Below are 20,135 nucleotides of genomic sequence, written 5' to 3'. Positions count from 1 at the left end.
CATATTCCAGCAGGCGGGGAGATACACCAGATGAGATGCAGAAGTAAAGGAAAATGCTGCCTTTAAAGTAATAGTAGTAATGTCTTTGTGTTCAGTAGGTTCCTCATAATAGTACATTTTCATTATGTAGTCCAAGGGGGAGGCTTAGAGTTGCTGCTGGCAGGGTTTATAATAGAAAGATTGTATGCTCTTAAACTTCCCACAGATGACAAGTTGGTTGAGGGAAACAGTAAAACTGAATTACAGACTGTTGATAAAGATACACATTTTTGTTAGGTTTAACAGCAATTTGAGGTAGGCAAACTGGATTTCTTAATATTGTCTTAAGGGGATTGAATCAATAAATAAGAATGTTGTGTATTTAGCAAATATAGGTGTGTGTGTGTGTGTGTGTGTGCCATTAACTCTAAAAGTCTAATTCATGTTATTAAATGAGTTTTAGCAAACAATTTTAAAAAGTAGTGCAGAGTAGTAGTTAGACTCATGGAAGATTGTTGATCTTCCACAAAGTCATAAGCTTAGAATTAACTGCAAATCCTCAATTTGTCAATTATGAGTTAAGGGGAATTTAACTAACCTGATTCTCTATTTCCATTAATCTATTATGTGTGGTGTTATAACAGATGTCCTCTATTTTCACGACTTATAAAGAGTTCTGTTTAAATGTAATTGGGCAATTATAATTATGCTGTAACCAAAATGCTCTGTGGACTCTTAAGATGCTTTTTGGATTTACACATTTTTTTCGTTTTGATGCCAGGAAATTTGTTTTACATACTTTGAACAGTGAGACACTTGAGAAAAAGCCCTGTGATACCAAGTTTTCTGTGTATGGTTCATCTGTAGAAGTGGATCGGGTAAATCAGTTATTACTGGCCAAATGTGAAGGTTCTGTACTAAAGGCTTCTACATATATATTTCCCAACATATTATTTATCATCAATACTTCTTAGCAAAAATCCTTTTTTGAAAAATTAGCCAACTAATTATAACTAGCCAGATGACAGTTGTAACTATCATTCATGACTTCTAAAATGTAACTTTTATATATAAAAAACAGTTGTAAACAAATGCATAGGTCACTGTAGATTCATCATCAGTCATAACAGACTACGTTTCTGGTAGAGATGTTGGTAGCAGGGGAGGCTTGCATGTGGGGATGAAGGGGAACTCGACTCCTTTTGCCTCAGTTTCACTGTAAACTTAAAACTGCTCAAAAAATAGTCAATTGAAAGAAATACTTAGTGCCAGAGGGTCAAAGACAAGAAAGGAAAGTTAATGTAAATAGGTTAGTGAGATTATTAGGGGTTCTTTCCTGAAAGTTTCCTCTAATGTAGTTTCTTTTCTTATCCTGCTTGTTATTAAAAGGAATACTTCTTCAAAAATACCTATTATATTATCTCCAAAGCTAGTTTATTTTTCCTGTGTATGAGAAACTGTCTACCTATTTTCTCACTATTTGAGTATTTGAATTTGAATATAAACAGTGTTTAGTACAATGAGTAGGAAACAGGTGACAAATGCTTTGATCTTAGGACTGCTTTCCACTCTTAAGGGCAGCCCAGGTGGCTCAGCGGTTTAGTGCCGCCTTTGGCCCAAGGCGTGATCCTGGAGACCTGGAATCGAGTCCCGCATCGGGCTCCCTACGTGGAGCCTGGTTCTTCCTCTGCCTGTGTCTCTGCCTCTCTCTGTGTCTCTCATGAATGAATGAATGAATAAATAAATAATAAAAAGGTATTGAGGTCCCCAGAGAGCTTTTGCTTATCAATATTTACTGAAAATACAAACTAAGAACAAAATTAAATATGTATTCATTTGAGATACATAAACTCATTATGCATTTAGTCATAAGTGTTAATTTTTATGAAAAATAACTCTTTCCAAAATGAAAAAAGCTTGGTGGGAAAAGTGGCATTGAATTACATATTTTCAAATCTTCATTAATGACAGTCTAAGACAGTTTCTCAGTTCTGTTTCTGCATTTATCTTAGTGTTATATGTTGCCTTAGATATATATACAAAGAAAATAGGCCTCCCACAGATGCAGGTGGAAAAAGAACCTTTTGAACCCCTAAATGGGTCACAGTGGCCCCTATACTTGGAGAACTACTTGATCTAGATAATGGAGCAGGATATTCCAGAATGTTCTTCTCTTCCTGCTTTTTGAGAGTTCTGTGAAAATTATAAGGATCTGGTGAATCTTTTGAGAGGGTTCAAAATTAATAATGATGCCTTTATATTTGGGTAGCATCTTCTGGCTTTCAAAGTTATATACTTTTTAAAAATTTTCTCCTCGAAACGATATTAGGGCAGGTGTTGGTTTACCATACTTCATCCAAGACACCTGCAGATTTTGATTAGGAGAAAGGGAAAGTGCAGACCCTTCCAAGAGCTTTGCTAAAACTGCTACAGTTCATCTGGCTTATGCCAAAGCCACATGAAGAAGGGAATGTGACGCATTTCTCTCCACAACCCACAGTAATTTTAAAATGACAAAGTAGAAAATTTATTTTAGTATGAGACTTAGACCAGATTTACCAAGCACTGAGGCTGCCTCTCTTCCTTTTTTTTTCTTTTCTTTTTTTTTTTTTTGTGATGTTTTAATTCTATATTTAAACCTATGAAGTAAAGTTGAGGTGTGAGTTGATATGTGGTTATGAATGTGGTACTTCTACATGGGGCTCATCATGGAAAGGCTACAGAATAGCAGTACTATTCTTTGAAACATTTGGGGCAAGAAGGCAAAGGTGTCTTCCAGTGGGGTGGGATGGAGGTGAGACAAGGTATGTGTGATCCCTTCTGCTAAGGAAACGGGAAAACTGAGGGGACAAGGCAGTTAATCTGTCTGTAAGATGAAAACTCCTCACCTGCCTGATAGGGTGGCTGTGAAGATTCTAGAGAATGTTGGCCATAACTTTTTGAGGTGGATTGACTCAATATCTGGGTGGTACAGGCTGCACCAGGCAACTAGACACACAGGTAGAGCTTGTACTCTCATTGGGCATCTGAAAATAAACTTGCCAATTGTGAAGAACAGACTGGCCAACGATGACTCTGGTTAGGTGACCTTCCCCACTTCAAGGCCTTTTAGAATGAAGCAGTTCTTTATGTGAAACTGAGGGCTTGTTAGAACGAAATAATTATCTGAGTATATACTTTTCTTCTTCCAGACTCCACGAAGGTTAGTTAGGATGCGGGTCCATTTATCAAGTGCCTCTTGTATGTTTCAAGGTGCAGTGGATTGACAGCAAGGGAGAGAGACCAGGTCACTGGGGTCATCGGTGGTAATGTGACTGCCTGATGTGCAAAGTGTCCCTATCACGTCTTCTTGAGTGTTCGAAATTGATACTGTAATCCGGTTGTGATTTTATGAACAGGGACTCTGGATTCTGGTCCTATGTCTTCCCCTAACTACTGAGCTTCATCATGTCACAACATTGGGCTGGTCACTCCAATTCTCTGAACCTCCTGTGTCGTGTCCATAAAAGGATCGTCACAGTGTATCCTGTGACTTTAAGAAACAATTTATAATGTTAGCTTTCAATGCTCGTTTTACCAATGAGATTACAGGATTAAGGCAGTCTGGTTTAAGAACTACTTGTGGGCAGCCCAGGTGGCTCAGTGGTTTAGCGCCGCCTTCAGCCCAGGGTGTGATCCTGGAGACTCGGGATCAAGTCTGCATGGTGCTCCATGCATGGAGCCTGCTTCTCCCTCTGCCTGTGTCTCTGCCCCTCTCTCTCCCTGTGTTTTTCATGAATGAATGAATGAATGAATGAATGAATCTATCTTAAAAAAAAAAAAAAAAGAACTACTTGCAACAGTTGCTTTCAGCAGGATCTAACCAGAGAGATAACCTGTGTCAGGATTCGGTGTTCAATTGACATGCAGTTTAGATTCTGTTCTCAGAAGGGAGAGATAGTGGCCTTGAGATGGTGACCTGTGGATATTTTAATTAGGCTGCTTATTTAAGCTGTAACCTCAGGCTCCTTCCTGGAGGGCAAAGCTTGGCTTCTGTCTCTATCCCTAGTTCCTCACAGGAAGTAGGTACTCACAGTATATTTAGCAAGAAGAATGTCAGAAAGGCTAAAGAAAAAGAATCCAAGCAGGAGGCTCTTTAAACACCCACAAAGAGGTGGGAGCAGTTTGAGTTCTTAAGACACAAGAAATTGGGCTTTACGGCTGCAATATGATTTTTGTGATCAGATAGAATGTTCTCCTCAGTTCTTCATGTCATTTGGTCTTAAGTCTAAGAAAAGGTAGACAGTCTGTGACTCCCTGTCCTTTGTGTGTTACAGCAACATGGCCAATGCTCTGGCCAACGCCACCTGTGAGCGCTGCAAGGGGGGCTTTGCACCCGCCGAGAAGATAGTAAACAGTAACGGGGAGCTGTACCATGAGCAGTGCTTCGTGTGCGCTCAGTGCTTCCAGCAGTTTCCAGAGGGACTCTTCTATGAGGTGAGTCAGCCCAGACAGAAGCACGGGGCACTATTTCCTCTGCCCTTCCGCTTGTTTTGAGGCATTCTTCTTTGCTTTAAATTTTGGTGTGAAAATTGTATTGAAGTATATGGTATTTGAGCGATGGCTCATGTGCAGAGTGCCCTGACAGACGCCCCCCATGTATATTGTTCAGTCCGCCTCCCTCTTTCAGAACCCTAAGTTCCTTGTGATTCCACCTGTCAGACCTGCACACGTTAGCTCAGCAGAGTCCTTTTATAAACATTAGCCACAGGTTTTTTGGCTTTTCCACTCAGGTCCCCACTTGTATGCCCCCTACACATGCCTTACTAATGCCTGCCTCTATGTCTTTCCCCAACTCAGAGCACCATGAAATATCCTCTCTAAAGCAGGGCATCCATTACCTACCTACCTTTCATGCAACGAGTAGAAGCTTCCATGCATTTATTTGCTAAGGAGGATTTTGTTTGGTTATTTTGGAGGGATAGTCTGTCCATATTAAGCTATACTATGTATCTTCTTTTCCAAAATCTTTTCCTTTTTTTTAAGATTTTATTTTTTTAAGTAATCTCCATACCCAATGTAGGGCTCAAACTCACAACCCTGAGATCAAGAGTCACATGCTTCCCCAACTGAGACAACCAGGTACCCCTCAAATTCTTGTTCTTGATTCTCCTGTGTTACCTCATGGTGTCTGTACTTCCTTTGTATTTCTTCTTACCGTCACTGAAACCCCTTCTCACAGAATATGTCTATTTAAGGGGCTAGTCTATGGAGGCGTGTGTGTGTGTGTGTGTGTGTGTGTGTGTGTGCCCCCAGTTAGATAGTATACTTTTACCAGCTTATTCCTTACATACTTATATATGTGTGTCTCTCTACAATAATATACGTACATAGAATTATGGTATAGCCAGAAATGGCTGCTCTTTGATTTCTTCTTTGCCTAGCACATTTTTCAATTTCCCTCTTTTAAAAGCCATTCCTGAGGAAGGAAAGGTAATTTTTAACAGTCATTAGTTAAGTCAATTGTTTGCCGCTCAGACCACATTTTCCCATAGAAACAATGCCTCCTGAGAGACAGGTTTCCAGCCCAGCCTGCAGAAAAGCTATTAAGCCCATCATATGCACATAACATACAAAACTACCCTGTATATAATAACATAACAGCTTTAAGAGATTTGATTAGGGAGCACTATTTTATTCACCCGAACATATTTTTGAGCTCCTGCTGTATCCTAGAAGCTGCATTCCCCATTATAAAAACCCTAGCAAGAGGAACAGGAATCCTTGTTCTCTTTGCTTTCATTTCTTCCTCTTTCCCTGGGCAGGGAGATCTCTTTTTCTGTCAAAGGTCATGGTGTTGAGCTGGGAATGGCAAGTGACAGTCAAGAGAGGCACAGTAGGAGGGAGGCAGGGAGGCAGCTGGAGCAGGGGCTACACCTCTTGGCATCAAGGTGACAGGTCCCCCTGAAGACTGTGGGAGAGGCTGCCAGTGATAATGAGGAGAGTGACGGATTCCTGAAGAAGAAAAGGAAATCTCTAGGGGTCTGGGCAGCAGGGAGAGAAAGGGAGCAGGGGCAAGAAGAAGGGTGGTCCTCAGTCGGGAGTAAAAGGACAAGACCTGCTTCTGTGTCTTGATGAAACACTTAGGTTCTCAGGTCAGCACAGCAGAGGCGTGCCAGACTATGGCAAGGGAGGAGGTGACTTAAGAGAGTCAGGAGTCTGGGATCCCTGGGTGGCGCAGCGGTTTAGCGCCTGCCTTTGGCCTGGGGCGCGATCCTGGAGACCCGGATTGAGTCCCACATCGGGCTCCCGGTGCATGGAGCCTGCTTCTCCCTCTGCCTGTGTCTCTGCCTCTCTCTCTCTCTGTGACTATCATAAATAAATAAAAATTAAAAAAAAAAAAGAGAGAGAGTCAGGAGTCTGCCTCCTGAGGAAATGAGCCTTCATACTCTGTCAATCCCAACCTTATCCCTACGTTTTTCCCCCACTCTAGGCCCACAGAGGTTGAAAAGTTCCTGTAACACAGCAGATCTATGACACAAATGGGATTAGAACTTAGTTTGGTTACTAATGCCCAATACGGTATTCTTTCCCTTGAATATTCTTTTCAAATCTAAGATTTTTTTAAAAATTTTATTTATTTATTCATGAGAGACACATACAGAGCGAGAGATTGAGGCAAAGACATAGGCAGAGGGAGGAGCAGGCTCAATGTGAGGAGCCTGATGCGGGACTCAGTCCTCAATTCTGGGATCAGGACCTGAGCTGAAGGCGGCGCTCAATCACTGAGCGATCCAGGTGTCCCAAATCTAAGATATTTTTTATTAAAGTGGGTAGTTATGGCAGAAGCCTTAGGAGAGAGTCCAGAGGAGCAAAAAAAGGACCCAAAAGAGAAAGACAGAGTTTGTGTTTCCAAACATTAATTCCATATTATATGGTCGGTTTGCCGAGCACTTTGGAATTTATAATGTTGTCAAGCACGATCACCTCCTAAGGTCCTGGTTCTTCATCTGCAGCCTATCAGCTGCCAGGCCACTTGTGCTTAGTCAGAGGGAAAGCTCTGTGAGAGCTTTTGGCAGAACAGAATAAAGCATGACTCACACTTGTCCTCCTGCCCACCTCTTACTCCTCTTTACTTGTGGACTATAAATATGCTCCCTGGATCTGTCTGATACTATTCCAGAATGTTATGAATACTTAGAACTTGTCTATTAATGGGCTATTGCCCAGGTTAAGGTCCTTGGGATCCTGAGGAAGATTGCTATTTTAGCTATGCTTATCATCAAAACCCCATTTCCAAGGCCAGGAATTTATAAACCTCCACGTGGAAAATCCAGCCTTTCCTTTGGTTGAATGATATTAGAGAGAAAGCTATCCAAGGCTTCCAAGAAATAGTCTATATTTTCAGTTATTGAAAAGGAAGCCCCCAAATTTACCTGGCTTGCTTTTCCATATGAGACACAACGTACGTACTTCAGTCTTGCTGTATCTAATAATAGCAAATGTGGGGTGGCTGGGTGGCCCAGTCAGTTAAATGACCAACTCTTGATTTTGACTCGGGTTATGATCTCAGCATCATAAGATCAGGCTCATGTCAAGCTCCACGCTCAGGAGTCTGCTTGTCGCTCTTCCTCTGCTCCTCCCCTGACTCAGCTCTCACTCTGTCTCTGAATAAATAAAATCCTTTAAAAAACTAATAGTAAATGTGTCCTTTCCACTCTACAGCTTTGATATTGCTTTTGTCTTATTATTAAAACATCATCTTTCCCTTATTTCCATAGTCCCTACTCTTTTCTCCATAGGATTAGTTCTGAAGACTTCTACGTGGGTTCTCTGCACTTACTTCCCCTTGAAAATGGGATTCACTTTTACTGTGGAATTTCTGATAGTTTGGATCAGATGGCCAGGATGCTCCTCCCTATGGCCCTGAAGGCAAATCTAGCATTACACTAGTTTCCTACCCACTCACAAAGATGTTTGTCTGGAGGTAAGCTGACTGAGCTCAGCTATTTCTGGCTCATCTGCAGCTCCTCTTAAGCATGAGTTAGCAGCATCCAGGTTTATTACCTGCATTGGCTCCTTAACTCAAGGTGAACTTCAGTCCCACCAGATCATGTGGTTCAGCTAGTGAACTTAAAGTTTGCCATCAAGACTGTAATCCATCACCACCGAAGAATAAAAAGTTGGTCTCATGATTCTTGGGCTCCACAGCTTCTGTCATCAATGACTGCTTTACCCAGGGTGTTTTTATTACAAGACCACATCAGTCATGTTCTCAGGACACTCCCATCTGTCTCACTTCGGTTTATCTTCTTTAAGTACACACAGCATTTTGTTTATATCTTTAGTTTGGAGAGCATTGCACATGTTTCTTTATATGTTTATCTTCTTTCCCTCTAACTTTAAATACCTTGGTGTCGGGACTGTCTCATTAATTTGGTATTTCTATCATTTGTTTTACAGTATTTGATGACTACTAGGTGCTTAATAAATACAATCCTGTGTATACGGTACTTGGATAGTAAAGATGGCAAGATAAAATGCTAATATACCCACTAGGAGCCAGGGCAGACATTTTCTAACATACACTTCAAAATCTTGGTACACTTTACTCATTTACCCATCGTTCATCTCATGAACATTGTCCAGGCTTTGTTATCCAGAGTGGTGGATGAAAGAAATGAATTCTTAAATAGAAACAAAGGAGATTTCAGTTTTGAGTAGAAGCCTGGGCCATGATGTATTTTCAGTACCATATGTGGACCGCTGACTTGATATGTTAGTTCAGGCCAGTGTGATAGTATTGAATAAACAAACTTTTGTTTAAAACTTACAGAAAAGGGATACCTGGGTGGCTCTGCCTTTGGCCCAGGGCGTGATCCTAGAGTCCTGGGATTGAGTTCCACATCAGGCTCCCTGCATGGAGTCTGCTTCTCCCTCTGCCTGTGTCTCTGCCTCTCTCTCTCTCTCTCTCTCTCTCTCTCTCTTTCTCTCTCTCTCTCTCTCTGTGTTTCTCATGGATAAATAAATAAAAATCTTTTTTAAAAAATAAAACCTACAGAAAAGTTGAAAGAATAATACAATGAGTATCATGTGCCCTTGTGCATCTCACACACACACCCTCCACACCCATCTCCTGCCAAATTATTTGAAAGTAGTTTATAGACATATAACACTAAATGCAATTACTTTTAATTTTTGTGTGTTTTGCAGAGGAGGTATAATGGAAGAGTCATAGTGAAGAATGATCTTTGAGAGGATACTGACCTTACCAAAATCTTCTGTTATTGAGTAATATGTTATATCTAGTTGGGATTTTAATATAATCACTTCTGATACTTAGAGTACTATTTCTTGTATTAAAAGCTCCCTTCCTCCCAGTTTGTTTAAATGACTCAAGTAACTTTAAACTCAATCTCCAAGAGCATATATTAAATGGAAAAGAAAGAGCACAATTCTCTCTTTGTATACGGACTGGACTTAATGACTCACTTCTGACGGGGCTATAGAAAGGGTAACATAGATGCACCTGGGTGGCTCAGTCAGCTAAGTGTCTGCCTTCAGCTCAGGTGGTGATCCCAGGGTCTTGGGATCGAACCCCACGTTAGGCTCCCTGCTCAGATGGTGTCTGCTTCTCCCTCTGCCTCTCCCCCTGGTTTGTACTCTCTTTTTCTCTCTCTCTCTCTCTCAGATAAATAAAATCTTAAAAAAAAAAAAATAGAGGAGGTATAAAGTAGTAACTTTGCAGTGGCAAAACCTAGCAGATAACCATCCCAACCAAGTGATCAAGGTTCACATGACCATTAAGAAATCCTGTTGAGATTATGTACTCCCCAGTATGATGCAAGAAATAGAGCACATTAAACTTCTGTGGTATTATCCCTCCAGATCTGCGACTTCAGCCTAATCAGGAGACAAACCCATAATGAGGAGCACTCTATAAACAGCTGACCAGCACCCTTTAAAAATGTCAAGGTCATGTAAGACAGTGCAAGACTGAGGAACTCTCACAGATTGGAGATGACCAAAGAACTTCAATCTGTCAGACATCCATGAGATTTTCCACAAGAGTTGTTTATTCATCCTTTATTCACCATTTAATAATATTTATAATATTCATTAGGCAGTTACAATGTGTCAGGCAGCCCATGTTACATTCTAGGAGTAGAGTGATGAGCAAGCTGGCTAGAGTCTTAAGGAACTTACCCTACAGTAGGTTAAACTGGACTGCCCAAGATTGAATCATTAAAAGATATGAAAACTTCACAGTATTATAGACTGTTTGGTAATAGGGAGAAGTTAAATCTACCTGAGCACAGATTTTCCCCCCCAGAATCTCCTGAAAACTAGAATAGGATGATGTTTATAGTGTTTCAGCAGAGTGCCTGCTACTTGGTAAAAGAGCTTAATAAATGGAAGATAGTTGTTTTTAGAAAACAATCATGATGTGATTTTACAGGTTGTCAGCATGCACATCTGCAACAGCTTCTAGCCTAGTGTCTTGCCTTTAGAGGGTCCCCTGACTGAGAGAAGCTGCCAGTGAAGCCGGTATCCTAGGATTTCTCAGGAAACATGTATCCATAATTAGTCTGTTTCAGGACCTCAGCATTTTTTCAGATTTGTGCAGTGGGTGCAGAGGGTGAATTGTCTTTATTGGTACATGGTCAAAAAAGGAACCTAGTAATTCAGGGTTCCACACGCAATAGAATTACCTCTTCATCTGTGTTCAGATGGCCAATTCTCAAGTTCACAGTGTGTGTTGGCAGAGAAGCCAGGGGACCTTTCAATCATGATTTTTAAGTTCTTAATAGAAACCCACAAGATAATATAAGACCTCTAGGTTATATTCTCTATTGGTCTGCCTAAGAGAGGTGATGGATACAGAAGCAGCAGCACAGATTTTAGCGTCTGACAGCTGGGGAATGAATCCCAGCAATGCTGGCTTTGCAAGTTATTTAACATTTTTGAATTTCAGTTTTCTCTAACAAGATAATTACAAGGTAGCATGTACAGTACCTAGTAAATTAGCTCACTCCCTAGTACCACTTCCCAGTGAGTACTGCTCAAATAAAGTAACGCTTGCACACACTAAACCAGGCTTCCTCAAGCAGCAGCACTGTTGACATTTTGAGCTGGATAATTCTTTGTTTGAGAGGCTGTCCTGTGCATTGTAGAATGTTTAATAATATCACTCTACCCACTAGATTCCCCACTTGTGACAACTAAAAGTTTCTCTTTACATTGCCGAATATCCATTGGGGAGCTAACTCACCCTCAGCTGAGATCCACTAAATGAGTGTGTCCCTTTGAGGAGGTTATGAACTTCACTATGGTAATACCAAGTCCATTTTAGGTGGGCATGTTTCCCAGGTTGTTTAGACGATACCCTCATTAAACAAAACCCTTTTTCTGTCTCTAAGAACTTGACTGCACTTAGAGTTAGTTCCTGTGCCATAAATTTAATTAAAAAGTATTTCTAAACAGATTTCACTTAAAAAGACCTTCCAGAAAGCCTAATCTTCTGGTTTAAATAGGCACAAGGAAAGATAAGTATACCATTCTTGGATAGTCATCACTCAACTATTCATAATGAAAATATCATTCTCAGCAAAGCAAGGTATACTATTTATGTGGTAATTAGAACAGGTTCCACAAACAAATTTATTTTTCTCTTTTCAAATGCCCTACTTCTGCATTTTAATTTTAAACAACTTTTAAGTATTATTGATTCTATCTTTTAGTTTTGTCTGTATCAGCAGGTAGTGATCAGGGTAGTAATAAAAACGAGGAACACGTTAGAACAGTCAGTGTCACAGTGGTAGTGCTTTCCAACACTAGCACCAAGAGTTGAGGTGCTGTTTCTTGTTTCATGTGAGTCTCTTGAGAGTAAGGTCACCTCATTTGTCTTACTTCACAGTCCTTCGCCTTGCCTAGAATGTAGTACGTTATATGTGGACAAATGACCTATAGTTGCTGATTTTAAAAGACTTGTGAGTTACATTAATATTTTTATTTCCGAAATAACTAAACCTCTGTTATGAGTGAGGTTACAAACTTCGTTCTTTTGATTCCCACATGAACCCTGCAAATTAGGTATTTTTATTCCCAACTTACATGTGGCTATGAGAGGCTCAGAGGCCTTGCCCATAGTTAACTAGTGGGGATGTGGTCAGATCAGGACTTTTTTAAAAAATATTTTATGTATTTATTCATGAGAAACACAGAGAGAGAGGCAGAGACACAGGCAGAGGCAGAAGCAGGCTCCATGCAGGGAGTTGGACGTGGGACTCGATCCCAGGTCTCCAGGATCAGGCCCTAGACTGAAGGCGGTGTTAAACCACTGAACCACCCGGGCTGCCCCAGATCAGGATTTTATCTCACACTTGCCTGTCTGCTCAAGGATGATGCCCTGACTCTCCAAAACTGAAATGGTTTCCTAGGACTGAGAAATAATGGTCCCTTATATGTGGCCATGACTATTGCTTCATTCATTCAGTAAATATTATGGAAAGCTTACAACGCACTGTGTGACAGGCGTGTAGACCACACTGCGCCCTAGTCCTAGGAGTGAATACAGTTTTCACAATGATTTGGGTAGAACTAAGGCGGCTTCCATGGTACTTTCCTCATTTTCAGACCAGGAAAATTTAGAAGGGTTGGATAAATGTATGAGTTATATATGATTAGTGATCTTTGAATTGGTATTGTAGTTAGCTTCAAAGGGAAATCTCTTTCCATCAGTGCTGGTTTTCATGAGTTGCTAGTAGCTCCAATCATCCTCCAGTACATATGAAGAAATATAGGTAAAAGACCAAGTCAACGGTGGCATGAGAAGGCTGTTTAAATGCCATTTCTGGGGCAGGGGCAGGGCTGGGAATACCTATGGAGACCAGAGGCCCTGACATCGACTATATATAGCCACTGTAATGACTCCTAAATCTAACTTTGTGACATCTTGGAGTATCTCCAGTAAAAGGATCATTTAATATTTCCCCTTTGAAGATACTTTTGTAAGTAAAATGGAACCAACAGTTAAAGAGAGATATAATTCCAGAAACATTACAAATCCCAGTAGATTGAACTAAGGACTAGGAATGTGGTGTGCGGCCTTTTTCAGTTCAGCATAGTACACATTTAGGGGCTAGGTTCTTTGTTAATACTTCAGATTCCTTTCTCTCTCTCTTTAGTTTGAATTTCCCAGATGCGTCCTTTTTTCCCTATCACAAAATGCATAACAGGAAAGGCCAATTTATGATGAATGATTTAGTGGAAAGAGGGTTTACAAAGAGATTTCTTCACTCATTTCCTCTTATACAGAATCATAATTACTCAGGAAGGCTGAACCCTGAGAAGGGAGGTCTGGTGGAGAGGAAACTTTCCAACCAGAGGAGGTGCTTGTCTGCTGACCCACTCACTTCAAAACCATTGACGACAAACCAGTACAAATCACCAAGTGAAGATCGTCAGCGTTTGCTTGCACTTGCCTTGAAATGAGACAAGTTTCTAATTCTGAGCTTTCTTTAAAGCAGCAGGATCTCCCCACCCTCAAAGAGAATCTTCACAGAACTCAAAACAGTACAGAGCAGAGCTATTTTTGGTTCATCCTCCTCCATACTGAACAATCCCTGTTCCTTGCAGGTGGCATCAACCAGAGTTCTTAGACATTCTGTATGAGTAAGCACACTTCAGGATATGCAAGGGGTTTGGAATATGGATGGTTTCCAGAGAATCTATTCCTGGATCTTTGTATCTTGGTTTCAGGGAACTAAATTTCTGAAGTCTTCTGAAAGTTGATTTGTCTGATAATATATTTATATTCACAGTAGCACTTACTTCTCTCACTTCACAAGAGAAAGGAATCTCAAATCTTACTATGAATAATTGCTCCAGGACACGAATCAGAAGACATTAGTCACGTGTCCTCAAAGTTGTAAGCCTTCCAGTCTTTCCCTACCTTATGAATTTTCTTGTTAAGGATGAAGCCTGGAACTGTGTTGGATGTTCTATATTCAGAATTGTGGCAGATTTGGAAATGTGGGGAGTAATCATGAGAACTTCCTTTTAAGACTCTGCCTTTTTCATTCCTAATCAAAAGGATTCATTCTTTTTCTTTAGTTTTATTGAAATTTACTCAACAGACAGCATTGTGTAAGTTTAAGGTATACAAAATGATGATTTGATATATGTGCATATTGTGAAATGATAACCACAGTAAGGTTAGTCAACACATCCATCACCTCATGTAATTATCGTGTGTGTGTATTTGTGTGGTGAGAACATTTAAGATCCACTCTCTTAGCAGACTTCAAGTCTTCCATACAGTATTGTTAACTATATCTGTACATTAGATCCCCAGAACTTACTTATTTTATAACTAGAAGCTTGCCTGTGGCTTTGGCAAAGTTGTTTAACCTCTCAGTGCCTCGTGAGAGTCACAAGCCTCTTCTGTTTTGGCTGTTTGTTCTGGCTTTTAACATAAACTCATCATGTTTATAATTTCTTACCACTGCTCTTTCTGCTTTGCTCTTATAGGATTCTCCCTTTAAAAGGATGAGTCCTGTAGTATAAATATACAGAGGAATACCATTCAGCCATAAAAAAGGGAATCCTGCTATTTCCTTGCCTGACATTTCCCCATTTCCCCCATCCCACCAGACCCCAGTAACTACCAGTCTATTCACTGTTTCTGTGATTGGCATTTTTAGATTCCACACATAAGTGAGATCACACAGTATTGGTCTTTCTCTGCCTGACTTCTTTATTTCAGCATAATGGCATGCAGTTCTGTCCATGTTTTTGCAAATAGCAGGATTCCCTTTTTTATGGCTGAATGGTATTCCTCTGTATATTTATACTACAGGACTCATCCTTTTAAAGGGAGAATCCTATAAGAGCAAAGCAGAAAGAGCAGTGGTAAGAAATTATAAACATGATGAGTTTATGTTAAAAGCCAGAACAAACAGCCAAAACAGAAGAGACTTGTGACTCTCACGAGGCACTGAGAGGTTAAACAACTTTGCCAAAGCCACACAGCCAGTGATTCAGCCAGAATTTAAACTCAGGCCTTTCGGATCCATGGTCAGTGTTCTTAACTGCTACACTATGCTACCTATTTGAATCACATCTTAAAAGACTTACTCGAGGGGCGCCTGGGTGGCTCCGGTGGTTAAGCATCCGATTTTTGGTTTTGGCTCAGGTCATGATCTCAGGGTTGTGGGATCAAGCACCATTTCAGGCTCCATACTTAGTGGGGAGTCTGCTTGCGATTCTCTCCCTCTCCCCCTGCTTCTCCCCTGCCCACTCCCTCTCTCTCTAAAATAAATAAATAAATCTTTAAAAAAAAAAAAAAAAGACTTTGGGTGCCTGGGTGGCTCAGTCAGTTAAACCAGAATCCACTTCCAGGTGTTTTGAAGGGAGGGCGGGGGGGAGGGTGTGTGTGCGCTAGGGATGGGGAAGAAATGCTTAAAGGAGTAACACAAGGTCCCAGAACTGAAAGAAATGAGTTTTTGAAGGGAAATTTCCAGAAAACCTACAAGCTATCAATAACAAGAATCACATCAGATTTCTAACAATACAAATGATCAGAAAATGGGGACGCCTGGGTGGCTCAGCAGTTGAGCATCTGCCTTTGGCGCAGGTCATGATCTCAGGGTCCCAGAATCCAACCCAATGTCCGGCTTCTGTGCTCAGCAAGGAGTCTACTTCTCCCTCTCTCTCTGTCCCTCCTCCCTCCTTGTGCTTTCTCCCTCTCTCTAAAATAAATAAATAAATAATTTTTTGAAAAGAAAAGAAAAAGACTTATTCAAATTACAACTGATCCTGATTTTGTCTACCTTCTGCCAGTAAATATAGTATATATACTGACTGCTGGATTCATTTTGTTTTTATTTGAAACAATATATGTCTCCCCCTTTCGTTAAATACAAACTAAAAGTTGAGTGTTCCTTTTCTTTCTTTTTTTATTAAACTTTGTTTTAATGGGTCTCCAAATTCTGTGACAGATCTTTGGCCAAGTTGTTTCCATTAAAAATTACTGATTTTAAAAACTGTAATAAAACTGCCACACAAACACACACACACACACTCTCCTTTCCTTCTAAAGATGTTGTGATGCATTATTATCATTAACCAGTCTTTTGCTATTAAATGTAAGTGGCCAGTTGACACAAACAATTTTGAGCCTTGGTCTTTCACCACACTGGGGTGGGTGGTAAACAATTTATTGTTTCCGACTAAATCAATGGAGTTGATTCTGAGTCTATATTTTAATAGTTTTGACTACTGCTAAAAGCAAAACATGAGATTTCTACATATATATGTAATATTTATCCAGTAAAGTAACATATCTGCTTCATAAATAACTCCTGCTTGGGGCTATACACAGTGTAATATGACACAGGATTGGCTAATACAGCAATAAACATATCAATGTATTACCACCTGTTTGTAACTTTTAAAAACAGATTCATTAAATGTATCAGAGCTTATTCGCTTGAATTTCAAAATGAAGTAAGCCTTTTTCTGGCACAAAATCTGCTTTGCGGGTCTGCCAATTAATTATAGCTGAGTAGGTTCAATAAATTGAGCAAATCTCCAGCTAATTTCCATGATTGAGCAAACTGAGTTGACTATTGATACATCATTAAAAATAGATTTTGATAGTTAAACAGCATGTGAAATATTTGACATACAACTTGCAAGGGGTTCGACGATTCAAAGGGTGACAGGATATAATTCTCATGACTTATTTATGTGAAGAGGGTAAAAGCAACCCCCAAAATAAAAATTAATGTTGAACCCTGAGTCTTCCAATGGTAGGTCATATTAATCCGTGGATACATGGAATAATTGTGAGAGGAAGAGGAGCCCTGCTCATCTCATTAAGATAGGCTTTTCAAGTAAATAGTGGAAAGTGAAATTTGCCATTTGTGATATATTCATGTTTTGGCCATTTGTGTATTAATAATCATTGTAGTGGTAACTTAATCCAGAAGAAAAAGAATGTTTTAGAGCCTTATGGGTTCATAAAGTAAAACAAAATGTAAAGTTTCATAACATTTTAATTGCCAAGAAGTATGGTAGGGTGATCCGTTGAAGACTTTAGTATAGGGGCGCCTGGATGGCTTAGCGGTTAAGTGTCTGCCTTCCACTTCCAGGTTGTGATCCCAGGTCTGGGGATCGAGTCCTGCATCAGGCTCCCCACAGGGAATCTGCTTCTCCCTCTGCCTATGTCTCTGTGTCTCTCATGAGTAAATAAAATCTTTTTTTAAAAAAAGACTTTAGTATATAGTTTAGGGGAAAAATATCACACCAGGATTAAACTTTGGGGGAATGAAATGGAAATAGTTCAAGGAGAAAAGTGGAGGATAAAAATTTTTCCAACTATTAAAATAGAATATTTATTTTTTAAATCAGTTTTGGCCTCACTTTAAAATGTGTAAATCTAAAATATACTAGAATACCTACCATTTGTAAATATTTAAGCTTGTGGTACATTTCAGATATCAGCCAAAAAAAAAAAAAAAAAGTGAGAAGGGGTTTGTGTGTATGTGCCTGTTTTCTCAGGAGAGGGGTCTACAGCTCTCAATTAGACTCTTCATGAGTCCGCAAGCCAGAAAAGAGTTAGCATCAGTAAAGGGAGGCCACTGGATTCTGGAGCCATATCAGGTGTCACCTCAGTTGTTTGGTGTATCTTTAGGGAAGGTACAAAAGTACATCTGCTTTAAAACTCTCAGTAGAATTATAAATTCTTAGGGTAGAGCACTTAGTTCAAAAACAACTTTCCTATATGTCTCCACAGAATAATTATATTCATCCTGTGATTGTTTCATCTGTACAAATTGATGGTACTTTCTATTTCAGTTTGAAGGAAGGAAGTATTGTGAACATGACTTTCAGATGCTCTTTGCTCCTTGCTGTCATCAGTGTGGTAAGTTTTGCTGCTGAATGGCAAAGTAAAAAGTGAGTCTCAAAATTATGTCAGTGGTGAAAACGGTGTTGGGTGCTCATTATAAGTAGCATCCAGGTGCTTCATCAGTCCTTTGTTAATATATTAACATTAATATATAACAAACTGGGGATCCCTGGGTGGCTCAGCGGTTTAGCGCCTACCTTTGGCCCAGGGCGCAATCCTGGAGTCCCAGGATCGGGTCCCACGTCGGGCTCCCGGCATGGAGCCTGCTTCTCCCTCCTCCTGTGTCTCTGCCTCTTTCTCTCTCTCTCTCTCTCTCTCTCTCTCTCTCTCATAAATAAATAAATAAATAAATAAATAAATAAATAAATAAATAAATCTTTAAATATATATATATATATATATATGTATGTATACATATATAACAAACTGGAAGAGTGTCAAAACCCAGAGAGAAATGATTTTTAAGGACATCTACTATAAAGTTTGTTTTTGATTAAGATTTTTATCAGATGATCTTTTGAAATATGCCTGCCCCCTGTTAATTTAGCCTTTACCTACTCACTTTTGGGGTTGCCAAGAGAGAGGGAAAATATTGGAGGGGTGCTTTAGATGCTTAAGGATGGCTGTGTGTTATACAAGTGTTTAACTTGCTTGCATTTTAGCCACCTCACTGGTTGCTAACAATTCTACTAGAAGGTCTCCAGACATTGGAGAAACTGAGTAGAATGTTCTAAAATTTAGTGAAAGAAGAAATTAAGTATAGGTTTCAAGAAAATGTGCTGTGGATTTCAGTTTTCTCTGTCGGTAATGATCAGAAATAAAAGGCATTTAAGAGAACCCTGTATATCATTGGGAAAAGAGAAAACCAGATCCAGAGATGTGATAAGACAACCAGAAACTATGACTACAGAATCACAACCAGGGACACAGGTGAAAACAGCTTCCTCCTAATGCAGTGCTCACTGTGGCCAACACATACCTAGAAAGCCCTGAGTTGTGGAGAAAGTGTTAGACATATATTTTTTTTCCGTGTCTTTTGCCTTAGTGCACACTGGATGTCCTTTGTGTTACTTTCCCACAGGTGAATTCATCATTGGCCGAGTGATCAAAGCCATGAATAACAGCTGGCATCCTGAGTGCTTCCGCTGTGACCTCTGCCAGGAAGTGCTGGCAGATATTGGGTTTGTCAAGAATGCTGGGAGGTAGGAGTTTTTCATCCTCATCAGGTGTGGTTGGAGAAGTAACTACTACAAGGCCATGCATGTTTTTCCCTGGGACTGAGACTCAAGACCTCAGTGTATCAGTTCGCCTGCTATCTGTTATGAGAGGACCCGAGAATTCTGTGTCCCTGGGCCAACAGAAGCAGGATAGGTACTTAAAATGGAGTTTCTTAAAGATCAATCAGTGGCTCAGTGGGTTGAGTGTCTGCCTTTGGCTCAGGTCAGGGTCCCAAGGTCCTGGGATATAGCCCTATGCCAAGCTCCCTGCTCACTGCAGAGCCTGCTTCTCCCTCTCCTTCTCCTTGCTGCTTTGCCTACTCCTGCTCTCTCTCTCTCTGTCAAGTAAATAAATAAAATCTCTAAAAAAAAAAAAAAAACCAACATAAAAATGATTTATTTAACTCTTTTTCAGGGCGTATTTCTTTTTAATTATTAGATTATTAATAATTATTTAATTATTTAATTATTATTATTTTAAATTTAAGTTTCTAAAAAAGTTTTGGCTTTGTTTAGACATCTATGTCGCCCCTGTCATAATCGTGAGAAAGCCAGAGGCCTTGGAAAATACATCTGCCAGAAATGCCATGCCATCATTGATGAGCAGCCGCTGATATTCAAGAATGACCCTTACCATCCAGACCATTTCAACTGTGCCAATTGCGGGTATTGCTATTTGATTACATAAATAGTAGAAATAAAATGAAAAATCACATATTTCTGTATTTCTGTTACTCCAGCACACCCGATTGTTTTTCTCCAACTTGTAATCTAGAAAATTTTAGACCTATAAGAAGTCAAGAGAATAATATAAAAAATACCTATCATTGAGTTTCATCACTTAACATTTTACCACATTTGAGTGTGCTTAGCATACACTCCCCCCATGTGTATGTATATGTGTGTGTGTGTGTCAATAGTCAATAGTAAAATATCCTCAACTGCCCCCAAAACTATTTTTGATCACTGTGTTTTCTCAACACAGGACCCAAAAAAAAAAAAAAAAAAAAAAAAAAAACCCTCTTAAAAAGTCTTCTCTTTGTACC

General features: G+C 39.8%; 1 protein-coding gene across 8 annotated transcripts in view; it reads left to right on the top strand.

Moving 5' to 3' along the window:
- LIMS1 (LIM zinc finger domain containing 1) overlaps window positions 1-20,135 on the top strand; it is a 148,522-nt gene that overhangs the window by 118,918 nt on the left and 9,469 nt on the right. For all 8 annotated transcript variants that reach the window (XM_041754660.1, XM_041754661.1, XM_041754662.1 and 5 more), the window contains exons 2-5: window positions 4,296-4,455; window positions 17,821-17,887; window positions 18,954-19,074; window positions 19,606-19,755. In XM_041754660.1, coding sequence (XP_041610594.1) covers window positions 4,296-4,455; window positions 17,821-17,887; window positions 18,954-19,074; window positions 19,606-19,755 — 498 coding nt within the window. The remainder of the gene's footprint in view (window positions 1-4,295; window positions 4,456-17,820; window positions 17,888-18,953; window positions 19,075-19,605; window positions 19,756-20,135) is intronic.

The sequence above is a fragment of the Vulpes lagopus genome, chromosome 5 (assembly GCF_018345385.1).
Source record: "Vulpes lagopus strain Blue_001 chromosome 5, ASM1834538v1, whole genome shotgun sequence".
Lineage (NCBI taxonomy): Eukaryota > Metazoa > Chordata > Mammalia > Carnivora > Canidae > Vulpes > Vulpes lagopus.
This window is presented reverse-complemented; position numbering and strand designations above follow the sequence as displayed.